General features: G+C 44.9%; 2 protein-coding genes across 8 annotated transcripts in view; both read right to left on the reverse strand.

Annotated features, from left to right (window-relative positions):
- Positions 1–10,973, reverse strand: part of FASN (fatty acid synthase) — a 44,484-nt gene extending 33,511 nt beyond the window's left edge. The window contains exons 1-4 of the mRNA XM_061479933.1: positions 10,628–10,973; positions 2,891–3,037; positions 1,936–2,088; positions 469–642 (exon numbers count right to left, since the gene is read on the reverse strand). Of these exons, the coding sequence (XP_061335917.1) occupies positions 469–642; positions 1,936–2,088; positions 2,891–3,017 (454 nt within the window). The 5' untranslated portion in view covers positions 3,018–3,037; positions 10,628–10,973. The remainder of the gene's footprint in view (positions 1–468; positions 643–1,935; positions 2,089–2,890; positions 3,038–10,627) is intronic.
- Positions 10,974–14,093: 3,120 nt separating this feature from the next.
- The window catches only part of CCDC57 (coiled-coil domain containing 57), a 35,385-nt gene continuing 34,255 nt past the window's right edge, over positions 14,094–15,223 (reverse strand). For 6 of the 7 annotated variants that reach the window (XM_061479941.1, XM_061479945.1, XM_061479943.1 and 3 more), the window contains one exon: positions 14,094–14,855. In XM_061479941.1, coding sequence (XP_061335925.1) covers positions 14,641–14,855 — 215 coding nt within the window. In that variant the 3' untranslated portion in view covers positions 14,094–14,640. The remainder of the gene's footprint in view (positions 14,856–15,223) is intronic. The other variant, XM_061479947.1, reaches the window with a different exon arrangement.

The raw sequence follows: 15,223 nt of genomic DNA on the forward strand, positions 1-15,223 counted from the left end.
CTCTGTTCTCTGCTGTTCTCCAAAGCAATTCCAATCCCTCCACTCTTCAATGCCACACATGACTATGCCTTTACTCACTTAATTTTGGTGGCTCTCCCACTTCTTCCACTTTACTCAAGAAGAGTCAACTTTTCCACTCAGTATGTCTCTGGGCCAGCGGACTTGTACATAGCTTCACACCAAACAGCAGTCTGAAGGCTGGAAAGAAACTAGGCCTTTTATGAAGGCCTCCTGACATCTTTTAGATGAATGCTAGCTATACCCTTCAACAGCAACTGAGCTACAAAAGCCTTACAATGAGTTAGTTACATTTTCTGCTTCTCGTATGCCTCCTTTCAATAGCCGAATGCTACTTTCTCATCCCCAAGGGGATCTTCGTCATCATATCCATTCTCCTCTACAAAAACTGTCGTACAATCAGACTCAAATCTCAATTGCTGACCAGTATGGAAGGCTTGAGGCACTTACCTGTAAAGTCATAAAAGTAGGAAATCCTGTTGGCTAACATAGCACGCTGGCAGCCAGTCATGCTGTACCCCACAAGCTTTTCTGGATCTTGGCTGAGGGCTTCACCAGCTTCTGACCCACTGGCACCAATCCATACACCTGTGTCTGTGCCACGCAGGGTGGCCGGATTAACGCCTACAGGGATAGAAGGTGGTAAATTACAGCAGACAAACTTATGAGGGGCAAACTGGGGAGGTATCAGGTATGCTGGCACCACTTCATGACCTTCTTCTTAATCCAACTTTCTGACAGTCCTCTGCAGCATTGTTCCCTTACCTATATTTACCTTTTACCTGTTTCAACTGCAGACCTTACAAGTCTCATTGCAGAGTCCACCAGAAGCTTGATGCTGGCTTTTTGCCATACCAGAAGCAGCTTTTCAGCTTAGCTGGGCATTGCTAGAGCCTTGTTCAAAAAAAGCATACAGGCTATGAGAGACACAGACACTGATCAGGTAGGCTAACATCTGACTTACAGTATAGAAAAAAGAAGCAGGTCGAAGGGGAAAAAAATTAAAGCACTTGGAATGTCATGTGAGCACATGAGTATCCACCTCTATGAACATATAAAGCCCAGATCTGGAGTACAAGATAGAAAGGAAAATTCTTAAGCTCAAAAGTCAGCAACCAGAACAAGAAGCAATTCTGCTCTAAAAAAACTGCACAGCAAGCTCAACTTGCAGCAATCTCTGCTGTTTCTTCTCTGTACTTTAGGAGTCCTGGAGACAAGCAGAATATTCAAGCTTCCAGAGAGAGTCAGCAGCAGAGGAGCAAGTATTAATTTCAATATGTCAGTATTAGTGAGGTGGTTCCAACTTTTTCCCCATGTGCTTATGTTCAGACATGAAACTGATTAACATCAAGGATAACCTTTTCAGCTCTGTGGGCAAGTAACTCAGAAGCTCAAGAAACTAGCAGTGATGGAAATAAGAGACTCCTATTTCTGAAGGTAGAATTCCTCAACAAAACTTCTATAGAACAGAATCAAATACCACAAATTTTCTATGAACCTGGCCAATAGGCAGGAATACACCAGGCCATCTGCCATTCACTTAGGCCATGGATGAGATTTCTAACCAAGTCATCTTCCTTTTGTACTACAAATATGTCTTTAACAAAGAGATCTATTATGGAATATTAGATTAGACCAGAATATATAAAAGCTCGAGCACCGTTGACTGCTTATATGTTTCTGCCATACTGGTTGTACCATATGATGCAGGTACAGATTCACTGGCAGTCAGCGTAGACTTCCTAGCTAGAGTTCCAGAGAAAACAGCTTTGTTCTAATCCCCATACCAGTTCTTTGGTCTCATCTCTAATGAGACAGTTTTCTCTTGTTAGAGACCCCACCACAGAGGTGCATGTCTGCACCTGCTGATCAGACAGTACAGCACAATTCTCCCGGTTCAATCCCTCAGCTATTTACCTCCATCCAAAATAGCTTCATAAGAAACTTCCAACAGCAAGCGAAGTTGAGGATCCATTGTATGAGCTTGTTTGGGGTGAACCCCAAAAAAGGATGCATCAAATTTGCTTATGTCCTTGAGCTTTCCATTTCTCTTGGGCAGTCCATACATTCCTGAGAAGAAATATTCAACAGTCACAGAACACATCCATTTTGAAACAAATACATCGGTTTTGAAGCAGCTACCAGCTGAGACAAAGTACAGAATAACCACAGCTGATTCTTGACTACTCATGAAACCTCACTTCCCTGTTGCAGTACCCAGAGCACTGCATGAATATATACCTAACTACCTCTCAATCTCATTTGAAAATGAGAATGCTCCATTAACAAAAACAACTGTAATATTTAAGACTCTCCTGGATATGGCAGCAAAAGACATTTTTCTGATTTAAGCATTTTTGCTTTGTAAAGTTGTACTGAGCACATGAACAGAGTCAAATCAGTGGTTCCAGTCAGTCACTGGTTAGAAGAAAAACGAAAGCTACCTTTTACTTGGCAAATTGCTAGCTTGAATTGGATAGACATGTGCCAAACGCTTCAGAAAGACAATCAAGACAAAACAGAACATTGTAAAAAGCCACAAATTACAGGACTGGAGTGCCTGTGCTACTTCTGAACCCCCAAAAATATTAGAGCTGTCTTGCTGCCACAGCAATCACAACTGGTACAGGATTAAAGCTGCCTAGCTGCTCTGTCAGTATTCTTTAATTTGGAAGTAAGCTACATATTATTTATAAGCTGCTACTGTATGGGATGTAACATTCATGGAAGTGTTCTGGTCCTGGATTTCTTGACAAATCAGAATTGAATTCAGCTCTGGGAGGGGTTTTCATCCAATAAATCCTTTCATAAGATAATTCCTCTAAAATGGTCAGAGCCCAGAGCTCCAAAAGAAGAGACAATAAGCATTCACCTGGTTTCCACCTCCGATCATCCTCTGTGACCATATCAACTCCATTAAGCAGGTTTTCCCAAAACTCTTGCAAGTTCTCAGATTCTGGCAGTTTTCCTGCTATGCCTGCAATCACCACGTCCTCCATCTCTTAACTTCTCCCTGTTGCTGAGATCCACAAAGCAGTAAGACTAGTAAGATTTCTCACAGAGCAGAAGGGTAAATGTGTCTCTCCTTTCTGACATGCTGTGACAAACAAGCACATTCACAGGAGAAACACCCACACAGGACCAGCCCATGGACTCTCTAATGAAAAGAGAAAGGCACCGCAACCCTCTCCCTTCCCCTCGAAATCCAAACCAAAAACAAGAAAGAAGAAACAAGACAATCAAACAGACCATAATATCTGTGGGGTCAATGAGAATAGGAAAACTGATCCTGAAGGAGTGCTGGGCTCCAAGAACCACCAGTTTCTACATGACAACTACAAAGCTACAGTATGCAGAGCCACTGTGAAGTCAGCAGAGAAGGAAGATTAACATGCTGGAGCAGAGGTGGGTGGAGAAATGATGAAATACATACAGTAAAATACATAATTACAAGGCAAACATAAGAGGTAGCAAAACAAGTTCTACCCTCATTAAAAAGTTAAATGCTAACTTAAGAATCAATAATCAGAAAGTTGGGGGGGACAGACGGACAGGAAACAACATGACACTAAAACCACATAAACACAAAACCAAAACACACCCCCCACCCCCAAATTCAAACAAACAAAAAAGCCACCAAAAAAACCCCACCACACACAGGAGAAAACCCACACAAAACCACCAAGATTGCAGTACAACTTAGCATTAGTTTAAATACCTGAAACAAGAAGTAAGTTTTACATATAAAAAATTTCCAACTGCACCCTGTGCTGCCATACATTTAGAGGACCAGGAAAAATAAGAATAGATATGGAGTCCAGATGGGATGAAATACCTTAGCTGTTGTCCCAAGAAAACTGCATTCTAAAACCCCAATTTCAAACACCACAAGAGAACATCATGCACATAGCACAGCAGGCCATCTATACAGATCACACCACCAAATGATAGCTCATATATTACAGTCAACACACTTCTTTTCTATTACACTTAAAATATATTAACAACTCAGCAGAGAGAAGGCAAGTTAACCTGATGTTTCAGTTGGTACATGCTAAGCATGTACTAACTATAGTTGGTACATGCTAAGCAGGCAAGTTAAGGGGAGGGGGAAGCCCCATATATATAGGGGTTCTTTTTATATATATATATGTTATTGAGATTATACATATGGACATATAAATAAAAGTGCAGTTGCATGAACAAAACCAGTAGAAAACATTTACAGTATTTCCTTAAACAATCCTGGTAAGTATACACAAATTATGCTTTAGAGCTTATGTGTGGGCTGGAACACCTCTCCTATGGAGACAGGCTGAGAGCTGGACATTTTCAGTCAGCAGAAGAGAAGGCTCCAGAGAGACCTTAGAGCAGCTCCAGTGTCTAAAGGGGCTCCAGGAAACCTGGAGAGGGGCTTTGGACAAGGGCCTGTAGGGACAGGCCAAGGGGAATGGCTTTAACCTGCCCGAGGGGAGACTGAGATGAGCTCTTAGGCAGAAGCTCTTCCCTGGGAGGGTGCTGAGGCGCTGGCACAGGGTGCCCAGAGAAGCTGTGGCTGCCCCATCCCTGGCAGTGCTCAAGGCCAGGTTGGACACAGGGGCTTGGAGCAAGCTGCTCTATGGAAGGGGTCCCTGCTTGTGGCAGGGGTTGGAGCTGGAGGACCTTTAAGGTCCCTTTCAACACAAACCAGCCTGTGATTTTAACAGGTAAAAAAGAAGAAGAAAACTGGGTATTCAAATAGCTAAGAGTCTGCCTTAACAACTTTGAAGACAAGACTTTGCTATGGAAGACCTAAGATTTGCCTTCCATGTCATACTGTGCTCCACAGTCCCATGCAGGCTCTCTGCTTAAGTGTTGCTGGTGAATGATCATCTTCACAAAACAGCACTAATGTGTACTCTTAAAATAAGCATTGCTGGTTTTCCAACCCAAGACATTTAGGCATAGTTTTGCAGCCTCCTTCAGGAGTTCCCAATGCTTTTGAGCAAGAAACAGACCTCTCTTCCACGCACACACTGCTCAGGCATAAAACCTGCTTGTAGCTGGAAGAGGCTGGGGTGTGCTGAGGGAAAGTAAAGTCCTCTGGTTAGCCGAGGTGTAGCTCAGCCAGGACACAACACCACAGAAGTTGTTGCCTGATTTCTTTTACCCTTCCTCTTTCCTTCAGCAATTATCTTGATTCACATCTGTGGAGTAACTTGAATTATGCAACATGTAACACTGAAGTAGAAGAGATGATTACCTCATCCAGTCCATCCCTTCTGGGAGCAGATTGGCAAGTGTTCCCAAAAGGGCACCTTGGACTTCTCAGTCTTACGCTAAAAATCCAGACAAAAGAAGTTCCATTCCACTCTGGTTGGTCGTTTAAAGAGAGAAACACTAGCCAAATGCACAAGGCTCTTGCTGAGAACCTAATCCCCAAAACTGAAGTTAGCAGTAATAAGCCCGCTTCACTCTGCTCTTAAGAGAAGCCTCTCAGCTTCTCTACTCAGGTAAGTCTAGTAAGTCAGCTTTATTATTGGCACTACCACTGCGCCTGGAAAACCCAGTGAAGGGCCACAACTGTTATACTTGCAGCAGTTCTGAACTAGGAGCAGGAAATAATGGATCTCAGGCACAAAAATTACAATTTAAGTGTGAGAAGAGAGACATGCAAGATGATGATGTGATTATGATTCTATTTTATGCCTCTGCTCTTTGGGTGATGAGCTCTAGGGAGAGAAATGTAATTTGTATTTCTGGGGACTGAAACATTAGAATCAAAGAATAGTTAGGGTTGGAAAGGACCTTAACATCTAGTTCCAACCCCCTGCCATGGGCAGAGACACCTCACACTAAACCATGTCACCCAAGGCTCTGCCCAACCGGGCCTTGAACACCAACAGGGATGGAACATTCACAGCCACCCTGGGCAACCCATTCCAGTGCCTCACTACACAGCCTTCTCTTCTCCAGGCTGAACAGCCCCAGCTTTCTCAGCCTGTCTTCATACGGGAGGTGCTCCAGTCCCCTGATCATCCTCATGGCCTCCTCTGGACTTGTTCCAACAGTTCCATGGCCTTTTTGTGTTGAGGACACCAAAACTGCACACAATGCTCCAGGTGAGGTCTCATGAGAGCAGAGTAGAGGGGCAGGATCACCTCCTTCGACCTGCTGGTCACACTCCTTTTGATGCAGCCCAGGATACGGTTGCTTTCTGGGCTGCGAGCGCACACTGAAGCCGGCTCATGTTCATTTTCTCATCAACCAACACCCCCAAGTCCTTCTCCACAGGGCTGCTCTGAATCTCTTCTCTGCCCAACCTGTAGCTGGGCCTGGGATTGCTCCGACCCAGGTGTAGGACCTTGCACTTGGCATGGTTAAACTCCATGAGGTTGGCATCAGCCCACCTCACAAGTGTGTCGAGGTCCCTCTGGATGGCATTCCTTCCCTCCAGCATATCAACCGAACCACAGAGCTTGGTGTCATCTGCAAACTTGCTGAGGGCACACTCAATCCCACTGTCCATGTCAGCGACGAAGATGTTGAACAAGACCGGTCCCAACACCGATCCCTGAGGGACACGATTCTTTAATTGTTTCCAGCTGGACATTGAGCCATTGACCACAACTCTGCGTGCGGCCATCCAGCCAGTTCTTTATCCACCAAATGGTCCATCTATCAAATTGATGTCTCTCCAATTTAGAGAGAAAGATTTAAATTACTTCTGGGATTGTTCCTTCCCATCCTGCACCTCCTTCCCTGGAGTATCATAAAAACTTCATTCAGGTACAGCAAATCTTGAGAAAATGTTCTTCTGAGACGGTGAAGTTACTGAATTTATCAGCAAAGCAATTTTTGCCAACATCTCATGGATGTAGTTGAGTAAGACTGTGTCAAAGGTGCAGAAAAAAAATGCTGCAGTCATCACAGTATAGAAGAGCCAAGAAGTTAATTTTAGCTGGGTGAATGGGTAAGAGCAGCCACAAGTTAAGGATTTTTATACACCAAGAACTGGAGAGATTTAGGCTTGACAAGGAGTTCCAAATGCCTACATCTAAAATAACGTATAAATTACAGATTCAGCAGCTGACAATTTGCTATGAAAAATAATAGTAGGAAAAGAAAAAATCATTAAGTCCTCCACTGATTAAATAGTGAATCTAGTAGATTTATAAAAGCAACTAGTGATAGGAAAAGGGTGAATGGCTCTAAATTAGAAGACGGGAGACTGAGATGAGCTCTTAGGCAGAAGCCCTTGCCTGTGAGGGTGCTGAGGCACTGGCACAGGGTGTCCAGAGAAGCTTTGACTGCCCCATCCCTGGCAGTGCTCCAAGGCCAGGTTGGACAGGACTTGGACCTCCTGAACTAGTGGAAGGTGTCCCTGCCCATGGCAGGGGATTGGAACTGCTGAGTTTTACAGTCTCTTCCAACCTAAACCAGTCTAATTTATGGCTACCAACAATACTTTTTATCTTTCTTCACAGATAATAAGCCAGAAAACCATTTTAAAGCTGACTGACATTATCCACAAATGGTGTATTGTACTATTTCACTGTATTAGAGACCGTTTTTCTGGAGTGCATTTTTTGACTATGCATGGCATACCAGCAGATTTTGAAGTAGAGGATCAATAAAATTATTTCTAATCTGTTTTAAAGGAGATTGGACTACAGCAAATATACAGAACAGACTGTTCCTACTGAACTGATGAGCAAGGCTATTAAAAGCAACAGGTCAAAAAAAAAAGAGATAAAGAAGAGAGAGGGGAAAAAAAAAAAAACAGGATTCTCTGTTTTCTTAAGGCTATATTTTGCTGGATCCAACCAGACACCTAACACCTTTTTTCCACCATTTACCCCACAGTTTTGCTTTAATGGAATTCTGTGAATTCTTCCCAGATAGCTTGCATTTTTAAGAGCAGGGAGAAGCAAATACCCACCCCAACATATCAGTCCAACAGACATCTCAGTTAAGCATAAACTACCACCTCAGTGGATTTACACAATATTTTTTGGCAATGATAATTGTGTTGCTGACTCACACGGTTGGTGGCCAGTAATAACTAACAATCCCTTTATTATTGACTAGTAACAACTTTCATCACTTTATACCTGTGCTCACCTCCCACATCAGCCATTTGACAAGGTTGTTTTGTTTACTGACACCAATTCCTTTCTCCAATCATGTTACACCTTCTTAACCTTGCTCTCTACATATTGCATACCTATTGGTATCAGTTTAGCTTAATCCTATTACTAATATTACTCTGAAGTTGAAATACTGTTCTCCATTGCATTTAAAATATTTTTCAGTATCTCACTAATCCACCACCAAAAATTAATTAAGAAGAAAAGTATTAGTCATCATTCTCCACCATCCCTGGCAGCTGCACAACTTTTTTCTTTTTACAGTAATTTAATCTACTGTTTTCCTACAAAAACATCTCCTTGTCCATTAAGCTTGTAAGCTTTTAGAGGGGAAAAGAAAAAGAAGGACATGAAAATATAAAAGTCATCGTAAAATTTGATTTCTTCTCCCACTTATAGCTGACTTGCCAATTGCTGAAGAAAATACTTCTCTTATTCCATTGTACCAACATCCACCTAAGGTTCAGTGAAGAAAGGAGAAGAGGGAAGAAGAAACTGCAGAATAACAACAAATAAAATCCAAATCTAGTTTGGCCTGATGCACAGTTCTTTTTCCCAGACAGGAGAACAATGCTTATTTCACTGTTATTTTGATGGCTGTTATCAAGGTGGGGCAGAATCCTCAAAGATACTGTTTGCAGGCAGCCCGAATTTTGCTCTTTTTTTGAGCTCCCATTACTATAAAATGAACCATCTGTGACTCTTCCAAAGCTTCCTTCAGCACAAATATTGACAAATGTATTGCTTTCTTAGTTTTTCAGTATGACCACATCATTACCCAGGTTTCCTAATCTCTGACTATCATTTCCAAATTTTGTGATTAAACCTGTCATTAAATAGTAACTTCACCTGTAAAGTGCTAGAATGCTTGCCTCCAAAAGAAAAAAAAACAACCAAAGCCTCTACAAAACAGAGGCAAACACAAGCTGCTTTTCTGGTTTTTGGTTTGTTTTGTTTTTTAGCATTTGGCTACATCAATGTGTGTGCCATAGGTTCGATTTAACCGAAACAGACAAATGAAAAACAGCAGTGAGCTTCATACTGAGAATATACTACTTAGCAGGAAATACAATCGGACTAGGAAGCTAGTATTTGAGAAAAGCAGGTTAGATTTTGCACATGGAATCAGCACAGCTCTGCTGATTCCCAAACGTATTTGTACAAAAATTTAAGTCTCCAGTATCACTGTATCACGTTTGGAAAATATCTGTTCGTAACTGCCCTCTGTGTAGGGCATCCTCTGAATTCATTCACTAAATGCAGCCTTTCACAATGTACGAGTATTTTCTGTTTATTTCAAGAAGCTTAGAGGCTGCAGAAAAGGTAAATCATTTGCTCATTAAGACTTGAGCCTTTTCCTCCCTTTTGTTTTTTAAGGCAAGACACGTTCCAAAGTGCCCAACACTGCTCTCCGAAGGCGCATGCAAGCTAACATACACAGCTTTAACACTGCCTGTTTCAATTTAAGCATCCAAAGACAGCTTTTAGCTACCAAAATATGCATCCAGTATCTGAAAGGGTCGTATGTCAGGAAACGAAGGTGGAATAAAAACCAAACAGGAGCAAAAACAGCTAGAGAGAAATTATAATCACGTTCCTGAAAGCATCGTATCATCAAATCCAGGCTGGTGTTCAATCAATGGGTTATCCCACGTGGCCGCTTGGTTTACATAGAAGTGGAAAAAAGAAGTTCAACAGCATATGCGGCACCTTCATAGAGATGGCTTCTTAGCACCTACTGACCAGCCACCTTTCGCAATAGCGAGCGCCGGGTCTCCTCCTTTTCAGGCTTCCTCAGCCTGCCACGCCACGGTTTTACTCTAACCCGAGAGATGGCGGGAGAGCGCAGCGCCGTCGTCTCGCTGCCAGGACAGAGAGGCCCATTCAGCCGCGCGCTCGCTCCGCACCGGGCGCGGCCCTTCGCAGCCGCTCCAGGGCACGGCACGCTGGAGCTCGGAGGAGCGACGGGAAGGCTCCTGCCCCCAGACCCGAGTGAGGGCTGCGGGCAGCGGCGCCCCGCCTGCGTCCCCCCGCGCGCACCCGGCCCGCGGTGAGGGGTCGCAGCGCCGGCATGGTCCCGCCCGCCGCCAAGATGGCCGAGGGCCAGCCCCACAATGCAGCCGTTCAGCCTCCCTCCGCGCTGCCTTGCCGGACGAAGCGGCAGGCTGAGGCTCGGTAACCCCCCGGCCGAGCTGGTGGGGACCCTCTTCTGCACGGCCGCGCTGGGCCGTAGGAGAGCGGCCCGCGGCAACAGGGCGCGGAGACCAAGGCGCCGGGCGCAGAACCTTCTGGTTGTGCGGGTCGGGCCCACGGTCCCCGACCGAGCTCGCGGCCCACCACCACAAGCCCGGTGAGGCGCGGCCACAGCCCCACACAGTGTAGAGGGCAAGATGGAGCCTCCCCAGCAAGACGGCTGGGAGCGACGGCCCACGGGGGCTGCCCCTCTCCCGGCCGCTCTATATCCGCTGTCCCGCCGGTACCTGCACAGCGGCGGAAAGCTTCGTGCTGGGAAGGCTGGCGTCAGCTCCGGAGCGAGCTGCTACGGGGCAGGCTCTGCGGACGTACACGGACGCTGCGCGGTACCCGGCCGCAAACAGCCGATGCTCCGCTCTCCTCACTGTCTCCCTCTAGCTCCTGCCGCTATTTAAGCAGTCGCCACCTCCGGCGGCCACGCCACATGGGCTGACAGTTTACTCCTCGCCGCAGTCCAATGAGAGCCGGGGCAGGGCCGCCCCGAGCCGGCCCCGGGGTGAAGCCAGCCCCTGCCCCCCAGAACCGCTCTACGGGAGGAGGGCTTCACAGGCCGAGGCGGACCCAGGCGGGCCCCCGTGCCGTGGCACCAGGCCAAGCCCTAGCTCCCCGCCCCGTACCGTGGAAGGCTGGGCGCTGCGGAGGGGGGGGGAGGCCTGGCTTTGGGCCAGCGCGGCTGGGGGCGAGGCAGCGCCGACTCACTGCGGGCGCGGCCCTCCTCGTGTCCCTCTCCCACCTCCCCGCGGGTGTTCACACTGGGGATTCAGTGCCGCGCCGGCACCACCGCTCGCGGGTGAAGGGGCAGGCGGGCCTGGCCCACGGAGCTCCCGCCCGCGCCAGCGACGCACAAAGGGAACGGGCTCTGGGCGGGGCGCGCCATCCAGGGACGGCGCCCAATCCGGAGGCGGAAGCGTGTGGGCGGGGGCGCGGCCCTGCCAATCGCGGGGCCCGTGGGGTGTTGCTAGGCGATAAGGCGATGTGGTGACGGCTGAGGGGACGGCTGGGGGCGCGCGCAGCAGCCGGCTCTCTCCGGAGGCCGCGGTCGTTCACCCCGGCGGAGCACGGTCCCGGGGTTACCACAGGGCAGCCCGCACGCCGGCCGGGGATGCGCTGCCCCGTGCCCGGGCCCGTCGCGGCGCCGTGACTGGCAGCAGCGGAGCAGGCCCGGAGGCGGGGCGCTGGCCGCCGCTCGCTCCCGCCGTGCCCCTGGTATGCCCCTTTCCAAAGGGCAGAAAAAGGGACGGTGGCTTTGCGTGAGGGCTCCTTTCATCCACTTTATACCTTACCCTGAGTGAATTAAAGCAAAACTAAACAAACGACTTTTGTTCTGTATTACCTACGACTGCAACTCCAACCCAAAAAAAGCCATCCCGCCTTTCGGTCAGCAAACGTGGACCCAGACGCTGGGATGCACTCACTCCATGGTGGAGGTTTAGCGGGAGATGTCCCTGCCCATGGCAGCGGGTTTTGAACTAGATGATCTTAAGGTCCTTTCCAACCCTAACTATTCTGTGATTCTATGCAGCCACCCCGCCATCGCTCATCTGGGGTTGAATACACTGGGTAAGGCCCCACTGCCATTGGTGCTTTACACTGCTGCCACAAAAGACAGCTTGACCCTGACCTTTTCTGGGTGGAACTTTTGCCTTTATCCATCTATTCCTCAGCACTATCATAGAGTTTTAACCCTTTGATAATAACAATCACCAGTTTACTCTGTTTTACCTTTTTAGTACTCTGTGATCAGCTAGAATTCCCTTTTTATAGGTTCTCTTTTTTCTACAATTCCCTACCATCTTCAGTACTCCCGTGTCACCACTCTTTTCTCATCTGGTTGCTAAAAATCAATGCCAATTTGCTAAATATTTCAGTCATAAGACAAATACATGAAAATTTCCCCCTTGTATTTAGTACACACTTAGCACAGCTCCCCAAAGAGGATTCATGCAATAGTTCATGTTATTTATTGTTATTAGGAATGCTTCGTTAATTTTCAGCATACTTATACACTGTATTCTTAGAGTTACTTTGAAACAAATGTACAACGATTGAGCTACTTTTTTTCTATCACAAGTAAAACAAAATGAAACAAGAGCTATCATCTTCCCTTACCTACAATTCCCTTAAGGAAACCTGTTTCTCAGAGAAACTGAATAAATTAAAGTTGCATTTCTGGCAAGATGTCTGCATGACCAGGCATGCTAGGTTATATGCTGGGGGGGGGGGGGGGGGGAGGGCATGTCACACAACCAAAACCCCTCAAAGAAGCAAACAAAATCCTTAAAAACCTCAAAGAAACCTGCACAAAGGCATTCTGAAGTCTGCAGCCCATGAGCTTGTATCCATGATGTAAGGAATGAAGAGCAATATTTTCCAGGATCAGAAGCAGTGTTGCAAAGATTGTGGAACAAACTGCTTTATTTTCTAAGGGCATACTGCTTTTAACACCTGTAAATGCACAGACTCTATTAGCACTGAAATACTGTGTATCTCCACACTTGAATATTGAACATGGTATTGGAAAATAAATTGGAAATTATTGAAAAAAAAAATCAGGATTATCTACAGCTATTCAAAACTTTGGAATTGACACATTGTGTTCCAGAATAACCAGAGAGAGCTGTAACTGGTGTGATCTGGGCCAAAATTCCTGCACTTGTTAGAAACCACTATGCTTTGAGCTACAGAAAGAGCTCATTCAGGGACTGGTTCAAGGGAATGCATCATGTTGTTCCGGCTTCTGAACAATGTTAAATGTTGAATTCAGCGACAGGATTTTCAAGTAATTAAATGATTTAGAAAGAAGCTCACAAGGTCTCTCAGGTGTCATATTTGCTTGGTAACGTCTCAATGAAATTCACTGTAGATTTAGCATCTGATTATCATATAGCACCTTTGCACTAAAACAAAACATTTTCAGCAGGGAGCAGAAAAATAATTATTAAAATTCTCAAAATAATTACTACCACTTTGCCAGATGCCAAAAAGAGCAGCTGTTTACGAAAAGAACCAGGAAAGCATTTCTAAAAGGAAAAGTGTGACAGGGAAAAAAAACCCAACCCGCTTATGGGTAAGTAGCTCTCTTCATTAATCTTGTTTGGATTTTATATGTTTTTAGCAGCAACTGAGAAATATTATTCACATCAGTGATACCACTCACAGAATCACAAAATCACTTAGTTGGACCTCTTGAGGTCACCTAGTCCAATCCCTCAGCAAAAGAGGGTCAGCGGGAATAGGCTGTCCAGGACTGTGTCTATTTGGTCCACAGATGGACCAAGAGATGGAGAATCCATAACCTCTCTGGGCAATCTGTTCCAGTGCTTGACCATCTTCACAGTAAATAAGTTTTTTCTTGCATTTTCAACATGTATTTCCTTTACTTTTAGTAAAGTTCATGTGTAATATCCCAAGTGTAATATCACAGTGTAGTGTAATATCACAGTTCAGTATAATAACCCAAGACAGCTCAATATTACTGTAAATGTTACAAAAATACACCAGTTACTTGTTTCAATGTCCTGGCATGTTTATATAGATAACCCTCATTACCTCAACTCATCCAAGTTTTCTTTTAGTTTCATCTGTTGTAAGACTTACATCTTACAATGCTTCTATATGATTCTAAGTGTTGCTAATGAACATGTTTTTCACTACTTTAAACTCTAGACAATCTCTTGTTAAATGAGAATATAATTACTGGTATAACAATAGAAGTTTAATTTTGTACTCTTTCATGCTATCTAAATAAATGGAAAAAGCTGCAGAAGATGAGAGAAAATATAGATTCAGGTGCCATCTTTTCAACCTCCCCTTCTTTCAAGTAGAGAGATAGCTGCACAGGATTAACGGTTGCATTGTTAATTATAAGAAAACCAGTAGGTTGAGGCATCCCACTTCTAAGCTTAAATCACATCTATAGTTTCTCAACAAAATATTTGCTAAAGACCTGCAAGCCCTGCTCAGAAGCACAAGGCTTTACATATGTATTAACTGGGCATTTCTAAATCCATGATGCAAGCATTATTTAACACATATAATTAAAGTAAATCTGTATTAACGAGTAATATACACAGATTAACCCTTTTTGTTCACAGTACGAAACATGGTATTTGTTCTATCTTCTGGCTGCAAACATCCCAACTCAACATAAAGAATTGAAGCTGATATTCAGATTTGATTTACAGATTTCAAAGTAAGTTAATAGCAAGTGTGGATCCAGAACTTGCTGACAACAAAGAAATCAGTCTTTAATATTATAGTTGCGGATTTTTGCCACCTTAGAAGAGATTTTTGGTTTTATGGGATAAGCATAAGAAAAATTCCTGGATTTTAGCTTCTGCTGAGCTTCCAGCCTGGTTCCTCTGATTGTCAAATCTGCAGCTGGCATTTCAAGTTTATCCTTGGCTTTGATATTTTGCTGAGATTCATCAGAATGTGTAACTTCAAGCTCCACTCCTCAAAAAAAGAAAGAAAAATATTTTGTAGTTATGTTCTTATGAGACTGGAAAATTGAAGAGTACTGGTTTATTCTTTTTTTCTAAATATACTGCTGCCATAGTGCCACACTGTCGAAGTCTTATACTGAGTGAGTAGCAGACCCATTTCTACATCCAGGGCCACAGAACTGTCCATTAGGGCTTGCTATGCTGATGATATACTGCTCAGTCCTTGTTTCATCTGTACCGGGTTCATTCTCCTTTAGCATCAGACTGCATAAGAGAGGAGAAGGGAAGACAGCTGGAAGGTTGGTCTAACTACTCAGGTCAAGCACTACCTCTGTGTTGAGATGTTTTTAAACACACAATTTTCACAAGTTTACCCTT

Source organism: Pezoporus flaviventris, unplaced genomic scaffold (genome assembly GCF_033815535.1).
Source record: "Pezoporus flaviventris isolate CSIRO_AGI_PZ_B2104156 unplaced genomic scaffold, CSIRO_AGI_Pfla_v1 ptg000158l, whole genome shotgun sequence".
Classification (NCBI taxonomy): domain Eukaryota; kingdom Metazoa; phylum Chordata; class Aves; order Psittaciformes; family Psittacidae; genus Pezoporus; species Pezoporus flaviventris.